Here is a 20,453-nt window from a genome sequence, read left to right on the forward strand (position 1 = left end):
CAGAGCCTTAACTAAGCAGAATAAGGAAGACTAGCTGACGCTTTTATAATAGATGCGCGGGTATCGCTTGCTTCGAGTGCTGTGAGTGCTGCTGCTAGATGTGTCGCTTTACTACGAAATCCTACACCGGTAGATGAACGGCAACGGAAGGAACTTGGCACCTGTGAATAATGCGAGCCATAATGGATATTACTTTGTCACAATAAGCTACTACCGGTGGAACTGTCTTCGGTTTATAATCCGTGTCGTATGACGATCCTTAGTTGAATATTAAGTAGACCCTGAGGCCTAGTATCGTATTGGCGTACTAGAACGTTGTGGATTTGGTAACTAGAGTATTCATATAGCCTGAGGAGGTTAAGGTTGCAATACAGATAGAACTAAGAATAATTCTCCAGGTATCTTTATTTTGTTTTTTTGGTGTTCCCTTTGATCTCTAGCTAGAAGGCCGAGAATGACTACTCTATACCGCATACTATAAACGAAATCCCCCATGATTGAAGCTATTCATTCTCACATTCGCACTATGCAAATCCCAGGCGTTGAAGCCCCCTCAGACTGCGCAAATAATCAAACCCAAGGTATTCCACCACATAAATACTCAGGTATATCAAATCAACATAAACGCTAGGAGCCAGGGGGCTTTATGCGGCCGGCATGGTTTTAACGCCTAACATTAGAGCCTCCATATTTAGTACTAGGGCACTTGCATGCACGATATCTGTAAACGCCTATGTCATTGATACATGCTGACGGTACGCGGCGAGTGGACTAGCAGCTGTTTCCACCATTAGATGTCTTGCGGGGTTTACATTTCTGATGTTCGCACCCTACATATAACTCAATTTTGTCAATCAGCCTTTTTTTCTTTTATATAGTCTAATCATATAATAGGTACTCTTCACTAGGCTATGGATGGAGGTCAAGCATCCTTGGCTTCATTGCCCTTGGTATTGGACTCCCTGCCGCCGTTCTATTAGCTGTATGGGAGCTTCCTACGGAGCAAATGCCCGTATACATCTAAGCCTCATTGAAATTAGTGGCTTGGTCAATATATTAAATTGAGAGCTAAAAAGACAGGGCTAGGAAGAAGATATATAGGCGTGAGGCCCAGCAGTATAGATGCGACCTAAAATCCATGGTACATATATATAATACAAATGCCTTGAAATGTAGTGACGTCTGGAAGCTCCAAGGAGTTCAGTGCTAAAGCCATCTGAGCTATGGCATATTCCTTGGTGTTCAAATGATTAGATGAAATTAAATAGGCCAAGTTATTTACCATCGCTTGGAATGCCTCATAGCTTCCAATTGGCGCTAGCCGGAAAAGGAAATGGAGCTCCCCTCGATCTGCGCGTAAACATCGACTCCTGCAACTTATGGAACAACCATGCCTCACTTGCGCCGACAGCCAAACCCACGCGATATAATACCCAATCAAGAGGGAAATGCCCCAGGAAACCTCCGAGCACAGTTCCAGACCCCGCCAACGCGTCACACTCCTACCAACCCAACCCATCAACACCAACCCCCCTCCACCGGTCCAAATGCTCTCACACCTGACCAGGTCGCTGTGGCAGGACATCCAGCGGCACCGATAAATCCATTTACAATATTTGGAAGACCAAGGGTGGAGCAACCACCACCGCAAATGATGGATGACGACGACTTTGACGATGATTTTGACCCGCGCGGACACAGCATGCAAGAGCTTGGGAACGACGGACCACTCGACTTTGATGATTCCTTCGATAATGGTAATGTCATTGAAGGGCAATTTGATGACTCCGATATCGATGGCGAAGAACTGGAGGAAGAAGTCGAGGACCAATTCGAGGACGAAGAAGACCCCGACCATGAGATGCACGATCGAGGTACTAATTTCCCGCTCCCACTTTTCTCATGGCATGCGCGTCAAGAATGCAAGCTAATGTCCTCGTGCAACAGAAAAATCTCCCTCCCCCTTACCACCCAACCTGCGCGAGATCTCATCGCTCGCTTCCTGGACCGTCTCCACCTCCAAGCCGGGCTGCGGCGTTGCAGCCCTCCGCAACCCTTCCCCGGCCCAATACTGGCAATCCGACGGACCACAACCGCACACTTTAACGCTCCACTTCTTCAAACTGGTAGCCGTCGTACGTATCCGCGTCTATCTCGATTTCGAGCTCGACGAAAGCTACACGCCCACGAAGATGGTTTTCGCAGCTGGAATGGGCGGCAACGACCTCATCGAGTTCGCAACTTGGGAAGGCGATGGACCATGCGGCTGGGTCGATGTGCCACTCGAGGGCGTTGGCGGTAGAAACGGTGGGTGGGTGCGTAACGAGCCTGGGAAGTCGACACGCCGATCAACGAGTATGCGTCGACGGACAATTGTGTACCGGAACTGTGATGACCCTGACCATGAGCATGATGATGAGTGTGATCCGTTTTATGAGGTTGATGAACCTGATAGTCAGGATGATGAGGATGATCCCTATTCTGGGAATGTGCTGAAAGCTATGGTTATCCAGATGCGTATTATGGAGAACCATCAGAACGGCAAGGACACTCATGTTCGTGGATTCCAGGTGTTTGCTTGTGATGATAGTCGTCGTCGGATGGCCGCTGCTCCCTCGGCTTCTGCTGATCCTCGGCGCCGTCGTCCGTCCTTGCGTGGGGCTCATGATCTTCGGGGACGTACTGCAAGTGAAGATGCTGATACTGGACTCACTACTACTGGTCTAGACGAGCCAGATTGGATGGGTGAGCCAGTGATTCGCTAAGCACGAGCTTCTTACAAGGACCAAAAATACCGGCGTTGATTGGCTTGCAAAATGCCAACGGAGGTTTATTATCGGAGTTTCAATGTCTTCATGATACCCAGTTCCAATTTTTTTAGCATGGGTTTGGGTTGGCGAGTGATATTATTAGGCATTTTTGCGCCAGTGAAATACATGATGCATCTTAAAACGGGTATTCAAATTTTTAGTTTTATATGCTAGTCATATCTCATATAGAAACATCGAAGAGGCTGCTTTTGTATCTACTTAAGCAGCTTCTCCAGCTCGGCGGCGACGGCATCGCCGACCTCGGTGGTCTTGGCTGTGCCGCCAATGTCGCCGGTGCGAACACCAGCTTCGATGACGTTGCTCACAGCCTGCTCAATCACGCGAGCGACGTCGATCATGTTGAAGGAGTATTGCATCATCATGGCCACAGACAGGATAGTAGCGACGGGGTTAACGATGCCCTTGCCAGCAATATCGGGGGCAGAGCCTATGAGTGCCAATTAGCCATGACTGGAACACAAGATTTGGCAGAAAGGAATAAGAGAACAGAAGACATACCGTGAATAGGCTCGTAGATACCGTTGACACGGCTCTTGCCATCAGGAATACCGCTCAAACTGGCACTGGGAAGCAGACCCAGGGAACCGGGGATAACACTAGCCTCATCGCTAATGATATCACCGAACAGGTTGCTAGTAACAACAATACCGTTCAGCTTACGGGGATCCTTGATCATCAGCATGGCAGCCGAGTCAATGAGGTGGTGACCAATGGAGACCTGGGGGTACTCCTTCTCCATAACCTCGGTAACGACCTTACGCCAGAGACGACTGGTAGCAAGGACATTGGCCTTGTCCAAACTCCAGACGGGCAGGGGAGGGTTGTGCTGCAGAGCGAGGTTGGCGGCGAGACGGATGATGCGCTCGATCTCGTGGCGGGAGTAGGGTTCAGTGTCCATGGCGTATCCGGAACCATCGTCCTCCACACGCTCGCCGAAGTAGATACCGCCCGTTAGCTCACGAATGATGTTGAAGTCGACTCCGCGGCAGATGTCCGCCTTGAGCGGGGAGCTCTCGACCAGCGAGGGCGCCGCGAAGTTGCAGGGACGCAAGTTGCCGAATGTGCCCATCTCCTTGCGCAGCTTGAGGATACCCTGTTCGGGGCGGACGGCGCCGGTGCCCCATTTCTGTCGGACGCAATGTGTGAGTAGGATTGTTCTTGGGGTTTGTGCGGGGAGGGGGGGGAGATTGGGGGGGGGGGGCTGAAGAGATAGACGTACGGGACCTCCAATGGCACCGAGAAGAACGGCATCGGCATTCTTGGCGGCGTTCAGAGCCTCATCGGTCAAGGGCGAACCGGTAGCATCGATAGAGGCCTGCAATTGTTAGTCATTGGGCTTTTGTCGCGTGGATAGAGTATACTCACACCACCGAGCAGGTGATCCTGCAGGTTGAAAGTAACACCACGGGACTTCTCAATGACGCGGAGGATCTGAAATTCAATCAGTATGTGTATTCAGTGCAATTCCAGCGTGGAATTTTACCTTGACGGCCTCAGCAGTCACCTGTTCCTCAATGTCAGTCCTATATTCAATTTCCCCACAGAAGCTCCCAATGACATACCTCAGGACCACAGTGGTCACCACCAAAGACAACGATATTGAAGGAAGACATTATGTAGTAACGAGAAGAGAAATTATTGACTCAATTGTCCAGGTTGAGCTTCAGAATATAAAGGCGGGTGGGTGAATTGCAGTGTTCGACCCCACCAACTCCGACATCGGCGCCGATGACATAAACCCAATCATCGGCATCGCTTATTCACGGTTTGCCGATCCACCTCCATTTGAGCAGCTACATCGATGTATACTCTTCAGGGCATCCCGACCTCGAAGCAGGTACTTGCTATTATTGAAAGACAAAGACTAGAAAGCTCACAGCTCCCGTGCTGTAGTTGCTGCACTTGAGCAGGTCTAAAAGAATGTTGACGTTTTCTCCGACTCACTTCTAGATTGGAACAACGTGGTTGCTGTTAGTGTAGTAACTACATCGCTCCTGCCAATATCCCAAGGATGCATGAAGTCACAGTGTAAGCTTTCGGTTATTTTATTAATCCACAGCCGAGATCCTTGGCCCAATCTCGTGACCAATTCGTTTAACGCGCAGCATTCACTCGAACGGCGCAACTTCTCTCCTTGTTATTATTCACTATCAATATGGACTTTCATCCCACCAGAATAGTCATTTACGCTTGTGTTACCGATATAGATGGTTTTCCCCAACGGCGCCATGTCAAAATTGGGAACGAGTTCTGTGAAAGTATCTTAAACCGTGCATTCAATTCTACCCTTCACCCGGCGGGCTACGACCACATCCATATTCCTGCTGACTTTGACTCACTGGAACCTCTCAAAAGATGGTTTATTCTTGATTTGGTTGTCACCGAGCCACTCAGCCAGGAGGATGTTTTGCACCTTCCTCATCAGGTATACCTTGCAAGCCAACGAAGTGGCAAACTGTGAGAGACCCAGCCAAAGTTTTGGTAATAACTACCCTTTCTGATTACATAGATCCTTCATTCCTCGCGATCGATGGACTGAAAAAGCAAAGGAGAGGGCTGCTTCGTATACTTGGGGGGGTAAAGCGGAGCAGAAGATTGTTAAAAGCATGCAGACAGTGATCAATAATGAGACGGAATAAATAACAGAGTGTGGGACCTTACTTGCCCTCTATGGGGTCATTCTGGAGGTGTTTGTCCCCTGCGCATGGGGTAGTATTTGCTCTCTTTATCTTCTTACCAATCGTTGATGTCTTCAAGCTGACGAGGGCAAAGCTACTTGATTTTGAATGGTAGGCCTAGATCTCACTATATACACAGTCGTGTTATCCAGGCATCTTGTAAGAACCCCCCGCGTGTTTCTTCTAATTCATTTAGTGATGTCCTATGTCCCAGTTGCTGGATGCTTCTCAATATGTTGCTCGAACTTCGAGGATCTATCTCACTTTGGTAAGAAGAACATGCCGTGTTTGTTTTTGGCACCAATTGGCCACTTAAACGCACCCTCTCATTCTCGTCAAGATTTAAGATCAACGGTATTTCTTGGTACTTTCATGTATCCTTGGAATGGAACACATGCGCTTGTTTGAGAGGAGACGGACTTGATAAGTAGATGGTAACCACTAGCCGACCTTTCTAAATTACATCTCTTAATAGACTTTTGTGACTAAAATCGATCCCCTGGTGTAGACCTCTTGATAGCCCACAAAGCCCATAGCCCAGCCCAGCCCAACCCACCAAATCGGCTGGGTTTTGGGCCCTACCTTCGGGCCCATTGGTGGGTCGTGGGCCCGGAATGAAAGCCCGTAAACCCCATTCGGGGCCATAATGGGCCCCAAACAATATAAACGTGCCAATTTATCGTAGCTGTATAATTAATGCATTTTTCTCTGGTTTTTCTTGGGTATTCAAACTACCATCTGAGCAATACATGAGGCTATACAGAAACCTTCTTATAAGCTTATAAATTAACTCACAAGATGTAAAGTTGATTTTTATGAAGCTTTATTTTTATAAGGGGTACTTATTTTTATTAGGGAATTATATAGTAAGTAGAGGTACCATTAGTGCTAGTTACTACAATTAATACCTGGTTATAGACCCAATATATATATCTCTTCATACTAATACTCAGTAATCCCCCCAAGTGCGAATTCGTGGTTAAGTTGGATCCTTTTAGGGTGATTTTGTATGAAATTGAATATACAGGTTGGTATTAATGGGCTGTGGGCCGGGGGCTTGGCCCCATTTGCGAGTTATTGAGAGGTCTACCCTGGTGTATCTCCTTCCTCCTTCAAAGGGGGCTTGTTCTACATGACCTTGCCATTATGCCCCGGTCTGGAATAGGCTGTCTAGCTGTCTCCACCTTCTAGGAGCTTGAGCAACTGAGTTTTGTACATATGAGATACGGAGTCCTCCTTATATGTGAGACCTATTCCGGTTAGAGACTAATTTCCAGAGCACTTTGTCTCCGTCACTTTACCCTATGGGATTCACTCTTTCTTCAAAATAGCCCCGTCTTAGCACGTCGAAAGTCGCCCAGTAATATATGCTCTAAATTTCTAGCAAGAATCTATATCCTAACCGCTCTATAATCTAGGCTGTAATATATAATACAAATCAACATATCTACACATATTCCCCGTCTCGATCGAATGATGGCTCGGAAATTCCTGGCCTGAGTTCTTTGAATCGAACTGCTTGACAACTTCCTTCCACTGAGCAAATGGGTTGATCATGGCCTTCGGCGGTCTGACATGTCCAATGCAGCCAATGAAACAATGACCGCCAGCGTCAGACCTTGTGCATACACGCGAGCCTGCACAAGCTTTTGTTTACCCGTCAGGTGCGGGTTGCGACCGACCAGGATAAAGGAACCAACCATGCTGGCAACGAAAGTTGCGCCAGCAAGCTTGTATTTCTGCTCCCTTACCCAACCGAGCAGCTGCTGCGGTTTGCTCTGTGTGTAGTTGGATTCCATTTGGATGTACTTGTGTTTGTGGCTTGGGCGGTGTCTTGAGGATGGCAGAATTGGTTGATCTATGATAACAGTCAGTATATGTAGTACTTTCTTTGTTGATGAAGGTGGAATCACTCACTATGACTTTCTTTCTGGTAAGGAAAGAGTTCTCACAGCAAATTTAAAGTTTAAAGTGTTTGGGAAGTTCAAGGTTGGGGCTGAAGGGACCCTTGGAAGGGTTCGGTTCTTATCGCGTCGGATCCGACTGATACGATCAATCTCCGAAAGATAATAACGTCCACGGGTCCGAGGTACATTTTCTCGATTCGAAGTATATTCGGTATTGATTCGCGGTTACCGAAATCAAATTCTTTTAATAGCCACGTCAAATTTGACTTCTTTCCTTTCACCTATATTCTCTTCACACCCCTGCCTCTTCTACAGTCCATCTTAGGTGTGTTATACCCACTTTCTAACAATAATACATAATACTCTCTCCTCAGCTCATCGTGAGTCTGTTATTCCTCATTTTCAGCCCAAATACTAATCATTCAGTCTTCTCGCCATGTGGATCACGCGCGGAATCTCGCTCATCAACTTCGGAGTTGCCTCTTCAGCACTGGCATTCCAAGTCTTCGTCTTATACCCATGGCACCATCAATTAGACGACGAGTTCAAAGCCTTGAAAAAGGAACACCACCGACTACTGAGCCAGATCGATCTACGGACCCTGCGAGATCAAAAGGCGAACTGAAACCCGAAACCGACGACCTGAGAGGGGTGTGTACATAAATGCGGGCGACAAAGACTATTCATTGTTTGTTTCCCAGTCTTGGGATTGTTTTTTATGAGCGTTTCTTTTATACCTAGACAAGTTCGAAGCTCATCTTTTGAATTGCTCGCTGTTACTCGTGAATAGACAACAGACATTTACACATTATTAATCAAAGCGGATGACTCAACTGTCTCTTGGGTAATACACTTATGATGTTGTCTTCTCCACTTATGGGGCATATCACCCGCCTTTTTCATAAATTAGTATTTATTATGGAGCCCCCGTATAAAACGAAAATAATAATACAAGCAGATGTATAAGGGCGAGGTAAATCGCTGTCGGGTCCGAGAAGTTGCCGGAATACGAGCCGACCCGATGAAAGTCGGGAAATCCGGGAATTCAGGAAACTAGGCCATATAGATAGGTATACGTTGGCGAGATACAACCGCAGAGAACTGCGTCCTTGGGGTTGTACAAAGTAGCGTTCCAGCTTTGAATGTTCAAGTAACTTGTGTGAGCGCGTGCCGGCAGGATTCCGAGGTCCGAATTTACAATCCCTGGTGATGTATATCTGGCCCGTCTCAGCTGGCTTTACTAATAGTGTTGGATGTTGCAGAATCTGATACGAACGGTGTCTTCATGTTATTGTCATACTAAATTCCACACTATGTAGATCCTCTAATAATGGCAAGCATTTCCTCGCCCTTTGGTGCTGTGGTGAGATTCTCGTACCCAGTAGCAGTCACAAGAATATCATCTTCAATGCGCACTCCACCAATATGAACATATTTCTCCGCAACTTCGAAATCAATGTACCGGGCATACGGCTGGCGGCGCGCGTTGGCCATAGCCAGAGGAGAGAAATAAAGGCCGGGCTCAACGGTCACAACCATTCCTTCTTCCAGCAGCGGGGCGGAGAGAGTGCACGGCGAAAGACATGTAGAGTTCAAGATCGGGCGATACTGGAGCTGATCGAAACCCCGGTGAAGAGCCATGATTGACCGTTCTGACACATCATGGACTTCAAGACCGACATGATGACCCAGGCCGTGTGGGAAGAAGACTTTCGATGCGCCAGATTGGCGGATCTCGAGATTCGTGCCGTTCTTGAACACACCCAGAGCCAGGAGACCCTCGATCGCGATGTCGTGGGCTAGATCGTGGAGAGACAGATAGCGCGCCCCTTTCCGGATCAACCGGATACACTCCTCTTGCATGCGCTCTACCAGCTTATAGATATCCCGCACGTAGTCGCTGGGCCACTCGCCGGTAAGCGGGAAGGTTCGCGTCACGTCACTTGCATAGCAGTTCCATTCTGCGCCGGCATCGAGACAGACGAGCGGTTTCTTGTGGAGAGTTTCATTATTGCGGTCGTAGTGCAGGACAGCTGCGTTAGGCCCCGATGCTGCAATAATCTGGTATGCCTGGTTCCGGGCGCCGTTCGAGATACAGGTGTTCAAAAATGACCCTTCAATCTGCGACTCGTTGGACATAGTCTGGATATTCTCTAGGATTTTCCGATGGGCAAGCCCCGAGACTTTGTTGGCCTGGCGGATCATCCGAATTTCATATTCGTCCTTGACGCCTCGGGCTGTGTCCATAGCAGGTCCGAGCTGTTCCAAATCCACAGGCAGGTCCTTTGGTAGATGCTCGGGCTTCTCTGAGTCATGGATTAAGTACAGCTCGCTGCCCTGCTTTCGCCCGTCCAGCCAAACCTGTAGCTCATATTTGAGCGAGGTGTGATACCGCACATGGTCCACATCATATCGGTCTTGTGCGTCCTCCCGTGAGAGGGTCGGTCCCATCCAGATAGCACGGTGGAGGTCGAAATCCGGTACATAAAGAGTTAACAGGTCTTTTTCAATATCGTACGTCAGGGAGCAGTCGGGCTCGTCGACTCCGCTTAGGTAGTAGAAGTATCGTCGTTGACGAAATGGGCGCGATTGATCGGAATCGCGCAGATTAATGGTAGGCTGTCCGGAAAGGAAAATCAAGCCAGTTGAAGCTCCAAGCTTCCGGGCGACGTTGCGCGCATGATGCTTGGCTGGTGGGGGCTTCTAATCAGCTCGAGTCTCGCGCGACACGGGTTCAATGGAGTAGCAAACAGGCATGTGAGGGCAAGGAGGGCAGATGAAGGCATTCAGAACTTGCAATGTTCACTCTAAAGAGAAATGTACTGACCTGGGTACTTATCGCAGGAGGTAGATGTCACCACCCGGATATTATAAGAGTCGAGGGAATTTATCATGACGTTCTGAGCCGCAGACCCCTTGGCACCTCTAGTTGCACCCATCTTCTTAAAGAAACTTAAACAAAGGGATTTCTCTTCAAATGATAGTCTCTCCTGATTATATACCGAGTTTGATGTTAATCACAGACGCATTGGAACCTCAACTTTCATGGGCTGAAGATGTCATGGACCATATCAATCCCCGGTGGACATGGACCGGAAATAGGGGGGTCGGGTAGTCCCGAGGTCAGGTGAGATTTGATTACTAATAGGCCCTTATCAAGGGCTTTTTTTAATACTTCGACTTCAACCTTCAGTTATTGTAACATAGTCATACTGAGGGACTATGGCTGACATCCGATGGCATGTGACCCAGATATATTTTTCTTCGCTCAATGCAGCCACTTTTGTGTGCCATAGACACAGTACTTCACTTTTCAAAAAACATTTGTTGGTCAGTACTAGGTTTGGACGGGACGGCCATTGTGGTCATTGGTATATATTGAGGTAAGGTTCAGATCGGGACACCCGCGGATTCAGAGCTCAAAGCGGCTTGTCCAACTGACATCACTTAGAGGAAGAGTAATATCTCTAATTGTTTCGTTCTTGTTGAATTGTCCCACCTCTAGATACCGCAAGTTATCGATCGGGAGCTCTAGATGACCGATAGTAGTTCCGTTTCGCAACAGCAGCGAGTCGACTTTAAGTAAGTCCAGCCGCCCGTTACGCTTGAAGTCTGGGACGCCATAATTGAGTATGAGGTTTTTTATGGCCATTTTTACGAAATTTGCTCATATTAACAGGGCTGCCAGACAAACTTTCAAACGAACCAATTTACATCGAAGAGAGATATATAGAAGTCACATTGCGCAGTCCTGCATGGCGGAATGTGATAAGATTAGCAAGCCCAAGGGTAAAGCTGCCGCCTACTGATTCTAGACTTGTGAGGTCAAGGTAAGTGCGATCCTTCGGCCCTGTCACCGATATCGACACAGCTTTCCACGGTCGTGATGTTGAGGAGACTGAGACTTTGTAGTTTTGTGCTGAAGATTTCATATTCGATGGAGTCAACTTTCTTCAAGGTCGAGCTAAATAGTGTATGATAGGCATGAAGTTCCCAATCAAGTTGATCCTAGTAGAGACTACCTTCGATTACCTCCATACCGTCGAGGTTGATGTGTTGGGCCGATAGTAATGGTGCCAGTAAGCGTAGGCAGTAAATATATATGTGAGATAGATGGAAAGAGAAGAAGAATTATACTACGAACAAACTACATACTACAGTAGTATATAGTTAGCTATTTGTGGCGTTAAACACAAGACACCAACTTTCCTCAGAATCTTAGAGCCCCACTAATTTAAGTTTAGTGGAGAATCAGCCGCACATTCCAATTTTAGATGTCATTGTCTACCTATTTTTCAAGAAAGAACAAGGGTGTTAGGCCTTGAGAATATGCTGTTCATAAGAATGTATATATGTTTTTTATGGACCCAGATACCACCTTCGGGTCCGTATAGCCTACCTTCTACGAGGTATCAATATTGATTAGCAAAGGAAAAAGCGGTTCTATCAGATCCTTGGGCATCTTGAATGTGACCTTCGAAACCCAATACACAATTCACAGCATACGCCTATGCTAAACGAGACAGTGCACAATACTGTTACATGACATCAATGTTCAATGTTCATTTCTTTGTACATTCATAGATACGTCAGTCAATGACACTTTTCTTATCGGCCCAACTAGGCTGAATAGACCGACAAACAGCCTCATAATCCTGGAAGCGTTGGGTATCCTCCACAAGCCCAGGCGTCGTCCAGAACATAGCCCAGTTACTATCAGCCAGCTTCCAAGTACCTAACGACCGCTCGAAGTACCATTTATTTACAGGGTTATCTATGCGACTACGCCAGCAGACTCCATTGGGGAAACATGTGCGCACCATCGCATTGAACACAATGTCCGCGACACCGCCCGCACCCTGGCTACGCTTGAGCACGGCGAATTTATCCAGATACGGCACCATGCGGGCGGCACTGGCTTCGCTTCCGTCGTCTGGTACGCCCGGCGGCATTTCCCAGGTCAGGATTGCGCCGCCTTCGTACTCGCCGGCGACGATGACGCCGGCAATACGGCTGTTCACCCGGTCGAGGTAGTCTTGGACGTCGAGTTTGCGGTCAAAGGAGTCTTCGATTAGGGTGACTAGACGGGGGAGATCGAGGGAAGGGTCGTGTAGTCCCAGTCGTGGTTGGATATGGGCTGCCCAGGGTTTTGCGTAGGGGTTGGGGAGGATTGTGAGAGGCATTCCACGTTTGACAAAGGTCGTGTGGGAGATGAGTGGGCTGAATGCGCTGGATTTGCTGCCTTTGGAAACTCCGCGCCGACCGGGGGGTAGAGAGGATGATAATAGAGGCTTGTCGGTGAGAAGGTGGTGGATCAATGGGTTGCGCTGTCGACGAGTTCCGACGGCTGATAGGTCTGAAGCAGCCTCTTGCGGTGAGCGGGCTGAGTAGGAGACTTCTTGTGGGGAGGTGATAATTCCCGAAGAGGCTGATGGTAGCATTGCTAATGCTTGTTGGGCTAATCGGAGATTCTCTAGGTGGCCATCTAGCACCTCCTCCATCGCATCGGCACCCAGCGATTGGCCGGATGTAGCAGGTTGCGCAGGCGAGACAACATCACGATTGACAAACTTTGAGAACGGGTTGCTTTCCGAGATTGGGTAGGTGGCTTCAGTAGTTACCTGTTGTGAGGTATCATTGTTCCCAGAAACAGAGTTTCGTGCCTGGGAGAGTTCATCTTTGATTTGATCAAACTCTTGCTCCATGTTGATGAAAACATGCGATGATTGAGGTCCCTTGAAAGCCGGAATTCCCCCAAGAGGATCGAGAACAATGACACGGTCCAGTGAGACCTCTTTTTGTAGAGCACTGATTCTCTCGACAGTGACTACTGGATCCTCGTCCGGGTCTGGATTTGAAGACAATCCCGCAAATTCTTTCGTCAATGCGATGGCAGCATCGTTTGCTGAAACTGTAACAGCTCGTGGATTTTCCTCCATATAGGCGATCGGCGGAACAAGTACCACATGACCATCCCGAAGGGCGCTCAAAAGCACTTTTCGCGATAGCACCCTGAGTTGACCAGACTCCCGTTCGGATATAGATAACGTCGAGTCTAATCTAAAGGATTTCGAATCGGGCAGCTCATCGACTGCCGCCGATATCCGGTTTGCCTGCTCAATGGCTGTTTGTCGCACAGCAGGGCCGTCCATCTTTCCGGGATCGACAACCACGCAGCATGCCATGCCCAGGCGGACGAGCTGCGACAGGGTCTTAGCCACTCCATTAATCACGGAATCATCGAGTAATTGCGGGGTGGCGATTTTGATCAGGGCCAAGTGCAGCCTTTCGGGTGTATCCAGTGTGCGCGGAGTGGGAGTTGTATCCTGGCGGAAGACAGGGCTGTCGTACACCGCCCTAGAAGCACCATAGAACGAGCCCAGGTTTACACCAGAGGGCAAAGATGCTGATATAGAGTCCTTCAAGAACTCGGGGGTAGGCTCTTGGCTGGATTTGGCGGGGCTGGCTTTTAGCCGAGCTAGGTAGGACTTGGCCTCGCGCTTTGTCGACGCGGAGCTCAGGAGGCTGAGAAAGAATTCCTGAAGCCAACACACAGCCGTTAGCATATGATACAGAGAAAATCTCATCTGCCACCTACCCTATCGAGCAATTTCTCTTTTGCGCGGTGGCCGAGGCGATCTTGGTTTTCGCTGCTGCCCGAGAATTCTGCGATTTGCTGGGCTCGGACATTCAGCGCCTGTGCCGGGCGCGCCGCAATGGGTTCACTAGGGCGAACTAGATGTTGCTTCAACTAGTCAGTCAATGCTCAGTATCAGCGGGGTATATCGGGTTTTATTACCTTTACCAACGATGATTTGGCCGTTCGAGACCAGTTCAACGTTCGGGAGCTCATGGTTGGGTGTATATTTTTGGGATCAATTGCTCGCCCCAGGAGTCGATGCCAATGCAAGAGCCTCAAAGCAGTGGTTTCACCACTGATCAACAGGGCACATACAATATAGGAGGAAAGAGAACAATGAGTCAAGATCAAACCAAAAAAGAAAATAATATGACGCATCCTCGGTTATAGCTCACCGCCTGTAGATCCCGAGATTGATAAGAGAGGCATTCAAGGTGTCCACTGCTCTATACTCCTGCATCATTGTACATATATTGTCCGATGTTAATTCTACGTCTAAATAAGTACCTCATATGAGTACAATTTCTGAGTCTTCTCTCCATTTGTTTTGCATCGTACGTAAAATAGTGCACTTCTTTCATCCTTTCATTCGCTACTTCAGCGGCGTATTGTGGCCTACCCTGTATGGTCCAGTCCTTACCAGGCTGTTTATGTCCATTTTATAGGTCTCTTCATATCAAGTCCATTCCCATGGGATTCGAACCCGACCCAACTTTTTTCTAGTCGGGCGTTGGGCCGACATCTATAACTCTACTATCTCTACACTACACTTCGTATAGGGGTGTTATTGGAGATGAGATCCAAAGGAACTAGATTGTGTGTCAAACGCAGTTAGGGCTAAGATAGTTGGTGGGAAAGCCCGGTCTGCAGAGTACTTTTATATACAACATATAATCAACCATTACCCAGTTATAAATACGGAGTAGTATTCTACAAGACGGCAAGCGAGGGGCCACAAATGCTTCTATTGCATCGTTTTTCCGCCGCCCCCGGCCGCCTGCCCGGCTCCGCCCTGCCCCTGCCTGCCCTTTCGGCATGGCGCCCACTACGGTCGCCCGACCGGACTTAGCGCCTCTGTGGCCGCTTTTATCTCCCGGCGCGTCCGTTCGTCTCTCTATAAAAGACCACTTGCCCTTTCAAGTCTCCCACGCACTTTCACTCCTTGCCCACCCGGTCTCCTTTCTGCTCGCCCCACTGACCTCCAACCCATCGACCTTCAGCCGGATGCACTGCCCTTTCATTTCACCGGAGATACCGCTCGATCCGCCGCCCAGGCTAGTCCAGCCACCGCGGGCTGCAACGCGATCTAGTCGCTCAGGGACAGGCGTTCTGGGATGATACAGCCTCCAGTTGTTCGTCTTATCGCCCGTATTTCCTCTCCAAGAGAGTGATAGGGGCTGCATGTCACGAAACTAGCTCGATCTCGTCCTTCGGACCTCCTTCGCCACTGCAATGCCCCGGATGACGATGTTTAGGGTGGAGCTGCGCCTTGGCTTAGTAGCTAACTTCCTGTGACTATATATGATGGGTAGTTGATAAAGCAGCAAAGGAGAAAATGGGCATGTATTTTTGACCAAGCTTTTAGACCTCGGGAGCGAATTGAAGGAAGATTAACAGCTAGGTACCTCGTACATAAATATCTAAAGAAGATCAGAAAGAGACATGTTACGCTCCTCATCTTCATTCCTCGCCATAGTCTTTAGGGTCCACTCCCAAAGATCTTCCTGATTACCCTTGTGAAAACTCGCATTGCTAGATTCAACCTCTCGTCTACCCTCAAAATACCGGCCACTAACCCCATCAACATCCTCACAAACCGCCAATCGGGCCAACGAAGCCCCCGAGTCCTTGGCGGTATGAATGTTTGGCGAAATGAGCACTTTCAAAACTGGAATAACGTGTGGTAAAACACGATTCCAAAGGAACTGTTCCACTGTCGAACCATCCCGCGCAAGCCCCGTTCCGGGCATCAGGCCAGGGTCAAAGGCAGTGACAGTCCAGTGCTTCCCGTTCTTCTTGTTGATTGATAGGAACCGCCTGTGCAAGGCATACATATATAGAACATTTGCCAGTTTGGTATTGCAATAGTGCAAGCGGCCAGTTGCCTTTGAGATTGATGCAGGCGGGTGAGCGAGTTCTTCGGCTGAGATGTAGTTTGGCTTTGGCATTCCGGTTTTCTGCTCGGCGTAGTGGACTCCACTAGAAACAATCACAACTCGAGCTTTATCTGCCAGATATGGTCGAAGGAGGGAGAACAAGAGGGCATGACCAATATGGCTGACTGCAAATGTCTTTTCGTAGCCGTCGACTGTGTATTCAGCCGCGCCTGGGAACTGTAGGGCTGCGTTGCAGACCAGAGATTGAATCGGAGGGTACTTGTGCGATTTCCATTGTGCTGCGAAGTTGCGAACAGTCTCAAGACATGATAGATCAAGTCGTATCCAAGTCACGTTGGTTTGATGGAGAAGCGTATTCATCTCCTTTGTTACTTGATATGGGTCGGACCGGCATGCAATGATAACCCTGTACTCTGGATGTTGGCGAGCGATCTCTAGAGCACAGTGGTAGCCCAGACCAGAGGTACCACCAGTAATGAGTACACACTGTGTGTACGAAGCCATTATGAATTTGCGTTTGTAACGTAAACGGTAAATTTTGGAAGACACCAAGGAAATGGAGTGATATTTATACATTTCGATTTTGAAATAATGACGATGCACGGCCCATATGAGTCGGTAAGATTGTTGTCCCGATGGATTTAGGGGACTTAAAGAAGAGAGATAGTCTTGACATGCATTCTAATACTATTTAAGTAGATCCCGAAAACCGATTGGTGGAAATTGAATGTGAAGACCTATATTGAGTTAGCGCAGAACGACACCGTCGAAATTACAAGATCTGATTGGTTGATGAATATTCGATGTTTTGAACCACGACCTCATCCGTTTCCTAAATCCTTTTCTACTTGGCCGGATAACAAACACTGCTTTACCTCACTTCCTCTTTTATAAAATACATTTTTATCGCGATGGTCGTTAGTGCGAGGGAGCCCTGTTCTTATAATAGACTGCTAGAGGAGGATATGTCGGCTTGTCTTCCACCAAAGAAGCTATTTCATTACTCTCACGTCTACCGGGTGCTTATCTGCACAGCTTGCCGCTATGCGATCCAACCAGGAGCTATCACACGCCACTTAAAAGAAATCCACCGAATGCGTCTCGACCAACGAAGACCGTACACTTTATACACGAGCAATCTCAAGTTAAAGAACCCAGAAGAAGTAATTGCCCCGCTGCATCAGGATTTTCCACTACCCTACCTACCTCTGGAGGAAGGCTGGTGCTGCAAGGCTCCTGGGTGCAACTATCTCTGTGTATCAATAAAGCGGATGGAATCCCACTGGCCAGCAAAACATGGCTGCAAGGGAGGACTCGGCCATGGATGGAGCTCTGCCCCTCTGCAAACCTTTTTTCGAGGAAATATGCTTCGCTACTTTACCGGACAGGCGGTTCCAAATCTCATGTCTGGGTTGACTAGCAGCGCGGATCAATCGAGCATTTCTGGACCTAGTGAATTCGCTAATCCTGCGATTTCTCTCTACATTTTGAAGCTGAGAGAAAAATATCGGCTAGATCCAATTGACTCTCTCATGGTGGAACACTACTTTCTATCGTCATACAGAACTTTTCTGGACAAGAACACTGAGAAAGTATGGCTCAGCGCTATGGCAAATCTCGCCGAAGAACATGTTTTTCTTCTCCATGGAATTCTGGCCTGCACAGCTCTTCATATGGCTCACTTGTACCCAATACAGAGCCAAGCCTATATCCTTCGTGCTTGTGTTCATCAAGAATCAGCCCTTCCGCTATTTAGCCACGCAATCGAGCACCCCACAGAACACAACTGCGATGCAATAGTGACATTTGCACACCTGCTAGTAGTTTACTCGTTTGCATCGGATCTCGAAAATTCCAATAGTTCACTACTGCTTGTTGAGAACACTGGCGCAGGCCACCGCCAAAGCCTTGTACTCCCCCAATGGCTCCATTTTTTTCGCACCGGTTGTGTGATGTTAATGAGCGTCTGGGACCGAATTGAGAGTGGACCAGTTAGCCTTTTAGCAGAAGCATACGAAACAGAACTCGAGATTCCAACCGGGAACTTGCCATATTTGGATCATTTCCTGTCCATCATTCCCCAGGACAAATCATGGTCTGATCAAAGCATCGTCATATACCGGCATGCCGCAACTGCACTCGCCAAAGCATTTGCGTATTTAGGGCATACCAAGGACGATCTTCATGTTAGCACGTGGAATATTCTGGGTCTTTGGCCTGTTCGGGTGGAAGATGAGTTTTTTGAATTGCTTTCCTCGAAACACCCTGGGGCATTGATCCTCCTTGCGTATTACTGTGTGATTTTGAAGCATATGGAGGAGTGCTGGTACTTTGGAGGTAGGCCTGCCAAGCTGATTGCTTCTATTGCGGCTGTCCTGCCTTTGAGGTGGCACCCTTTTATCCAAGAGGCTGTTTCTGGGGTTGCAAATCCCATCTGATTTGGAAATGACTCGAATTGCTTTAATATACCAAAAACATCGAAAGTCTGAATCAAACTTATATATAGTATGTTGCTAGCCCGGGGGATCCAAGGGCCATGTCATTGAGGTTTGCAGCGGCCGTTTCTAACGTTTGCAGGTCGGCCCCGGACAAAGAGACATCACGCATCGCTAAGTTCAAGGCATCCAGATCTTTAGTAACGGAGTTTGATTTCTTGATGATAGCAGCCATGACTGATTTTGTAATTGGATGTCAAGGTTTATTTTTTAAAAATTGGAAAGTTGGGAGATTGAAAGTATTATAGGCCACAGTTTTAGAGAATGTCTAAGCTTAGAGTATGAAGACCGGCATACCGGAAGATTTATTAATCCTGCATGTTTGTCGATCGACGCTATGAGCTTATAAAGGCTGAGCAAGGAACCACTCATCTCCAGTCAAGCTGTGATAGGTAGTTTCGTGTTTCTGAGATCATTCGCTTCTATTTCACTAGCATTATTAGCAGTAAACCTAAAATACCGTAAGTTGCTTGCTTTACTGAAATCAATATCCTTGTTAATTACATTTCAGATCTGTCTTAGCGGATGCTACAGCTGGAAGTTGATAGTGTGCTTCTTTTACTCGTTTTAAATAAGGTGGGAATAGTGAAAATAAAAGAAGAGCAACACTGACCTCTGTCAGTATCTAGGTGTTTCTACTTTGCAACACTGGTTAGCCTATATCGCATCTGCCTTATTGTTTATAGGAACAGTTGCCATTATATTATTTTCCATGGCTTTTTCGGTACGTTTAAGTAGCTGCTTTCCTTTTTTGTGTAATTTATTGCCAATAAATGATAGGAGTATCGCAGAGCTTTATTTTCTTCATTTATGATCCTCGCTTTTACTGGGCTCAGCTCGAGCCATTCACGCCTAAGTTATTAGAGCGTAGATAATATGCATGAGGCCATGGCATATCGAAATAAGTACATTCAAGTTAACCTTGCATTATCCGCTCCTCACTGCTGCCAGGCACTCACGATCCTTATGGGTGGCGTTCATTGGCTTAATAGGGTTGTTTCTTATTTCGTTAGCCTTGACGATACTAACCTATGTGTAAACTTGCCTGCAGCCTCAAATTGCTTTGGTACATACCTTCACTAAACCACCATCACAAGTTACGTTACTCACATAATTTATAATTCCAAATCGCCATAATAAGCCTAAGAGGGGCGGCCATTCCATTTTGCCTTCTTCGAGCTCAACAAAACAACATGAAGGTGTTACGCACGAACACGCTCAAAAACAAGGATAGGATATAAATCAGCGTTCGAAAGAGGGAGGCTGTGGAATAACTACAACACTAGGAGCTGTGCAATGCAAAGAAGTACTCGGAATTAGAGAGAGGGGTGGTTTATAACGAATTATACTTAAACAGCATAACGATATATATTTCATCAACATGGCAGCATGGCCACTCACAACGAAGTGCACGAATATAGAAATATTGTAATTGGATGCCCTTAATGGCACCAATAACTATAACAGAAGCATCGGCCATTGTTTGGCTATACTGTAGTAGCCCATGCTATCGATTTTTGATACCCATTCCGCCCGTTCCCTTCAGCACAACCACAGCTTCTCGGAATCAACCAAAACCCGCACACGTGAAACCCAGCACTGGGCTACCTAGTAAGGCCGGAGGTTGCTGTCATTGGTAGGGAGAGGAGAAGAAGTCTATATCAGTAACTAGTTTAATTTTTGACAGTGTCGTTAAGATAACGTTATTAAGACCCCATTTCGCACAATGACTACGATATTTTCACCATTAGCCGATGTCAATACGTGCTGGCCCCTACATATGCA

The 20,453-nt window shown here is 47.6% G+C and overlaps 10 protein-coding genes across 10 annotated transcripts; 4 read left to right on the forward strand and 6 right to left on the reverse strand.

Moving 5' to 3' along the window:
* Positions 1-1,390: 1,390 nt before the first annotated feature.
* On the forward strand, positions 1,391-2,765 carry N7447_008364 (anaphase promoting complex subunit DOC1; the record flags this gene model as incomplete). Its single annotated transcript, XM_057232626.1, has 2 exons — positions 1,391-1,874; positions 1,948-2,765. 2 exons carry the CDS (start codon positions 1,391-1,393, stop codon positions 2,763-2,765), a joined length of 1,302 nt encoding a protein of 433 aa, XP_057082168.1.
* A 260-nt stretch (positions 2,766-3,025) lies between these two features.
* leu2A (3-isopropylmalate dehydrogenase LEU2) lies at positions 3,026-4,444 on the reverse strand (the record flags this gene model as incomplete). The annotated part of the gene is made up of 6 exons (XM_057232627.1): positions 3,026-3,258; positions 3,330-3,957; positions 4,051-4,146; positions 4,197-4,262; positions 4,315-4,335; positions 4,394-4,444. The coding sequence occupies 6 exons, from the start codon at positions 4,442-4,444 to the stop codon at positions 3,026-3,028; spliced, it is 1,095 nt and encodes a 364-aa protein (XP_057082169.1).
* Positions 4,445-4,986: 542 nt separating this feature from the next.
* On the forward strand, positions 4,987-5,470 carry N7447_008366 (uncharacterized protein; the record flags this gene model as incomplete). The annotated part of the gene is made up of 2 exons (XM_057232628.1): positions 4,987-5,288; positions 5,341-5,470. 2 exons carry the CDS (start codon positions 4,987-4,989, stop codon positions 5,468-5,470), a joined length of 432 nt encoding a protein of 143 aa, XP_057082170.1.
* Positions 5,471-7,062: 1,592 nt separating this feature from the next.
* N7447_008367 (HIG1 domain-containing protein) lies at positions 7,063-7,308 on the reverse strand (the record flags this gene model as incomplete). The annotated part of the gene is made up of 1 exon (XM_057232629.1): positions 7,063-7,308. The coding sequence occupies one exon, from the start codon at positions 7,306-7,308 to the stop codon at positions 7,063-7,065; it is 246 nt and encodes an 81-aa protein (XP_057082171.1).
* Positions 7,309-7,852: 544 nt separating this feature from the next.
* N7447_008368 (uncharacterized protein) lies at positions 7,853-8,041 on the forward strand (the record flags this gene model as incomplete). Its single annotated transcript, XM_057232630.1, has 1 exon — positions 7,853-8,041. The coding sequence occupies one exon, from the start codon at positions 7,853-7,855 to the stop codon at positions 8,039-8,041; it is 189 nt and encodes a 62-aa protein (XP_057082172.1).
* Positions 8,042-8,727: 686 nt separating this feature from the next.
* N7447_008369 (aminopeptidase P family protein) lies at positions 8,728-10,355 on the reverse strand (the record flags this gene model as incomplete). Its single annotated transcript, XM_057232631.1, has 2 exons — positions 8,728-10,106; positions 10,244-10,355. 2 exons carry the CDS (start codon positions 10,353-10,355, stop codon positions 8,728-8,730), a joined length of 1,491 nt encoding a protein of 496 aa, XP_057082173.1.
* A 473-nt stretch (positions 10,356-10,828) lies between these two features.
* Positions 10,829-11,068, reverse strand: N7447_008370 (uncharacterized protein; the record flags this gene model as incomplete). The annotated part of the gene is made up of 1 exon (XM_057232632.1): positions 10,829-11,068. The coding sequence occupies one exon, from the start codon at positions 11,066-11,068 to the stop codon at positions 10,829-10,831; it is 240 nt and encodes a 79-aa protein (XP_057082174.1).
* A 937-nt stretch (positions 11,069-12,005) lies between these two features.
* arg2 (acetyl-CoA:L-glutamate N-acetyltransferase) lies at positions 12,006-14,269 on the reverse strand (the record flags this gene model as incomplete). Its single annotated transcript, XM_057232633.1, has 3 exons — positions 12,006-13,955; positions 14,015-14,167; positions 14,222-14,269. The coding sequence occupies 3 exons, from the start codon at positions 14,267-14,269 to the stop codon at positions 12,006-12,008; spliced, it is 2,151 nt and encodes a 716-aa protein (XP_057082175.1).
* A 1,427-nt stretch (positions 14,270-15,696) lies between these two features.
* N7447_008372 (uncharacterized protein) lies at positions 15,697-16,677 on the reverse strand (the record flags this gene model as incomplete). Its single annotated transcript, XM_057232634.1, has 1 exon — positions 15,697-16,677. One exon carries the CDS (start codon positions 16,675-16,677, stop codon positions 15,697-15,699), a length of 981 nt encoding a protein of 326 aa, XP_057082176.1.
* Positions 16,678-17,537: 860 nt separating this feature from the next.
* Positions 17,538-18,611, forward strand: N7447_008373 (uncharacterized protein; the record flags this gene model as incomplete). The annotated part of the gene is made up of 1 exon (XM_057232635.1): positions 17,538-18,611. One exon carries the CDS (start codon positions 17,538-17,540, stop codon positions 18,609-18,611), a length of 1,074 nt encoding a protein of 357 aa, XP_057082177.1.
* Between the last annotated feature and the right edge of the window lie 1,842 nt (positions 18,612-20,453).

Source organism: Penicillium robsamsonii, assembly GCF_028829455.1.
Source record: "Penicillium robsamsonii strain IBT 29466 chromosome Unknown utg000005l_segment0_segment0, whole genome shotgun sequence".
In the NCBI taxonomy this organism is placed as follows: domain Eukaryota; kingdom Fungi; phylum Ascomycota; class Eurotiomycetes; order Eurotiales; family Aspergillaceae; genus Penicillium; species Penicillium robsamsonii.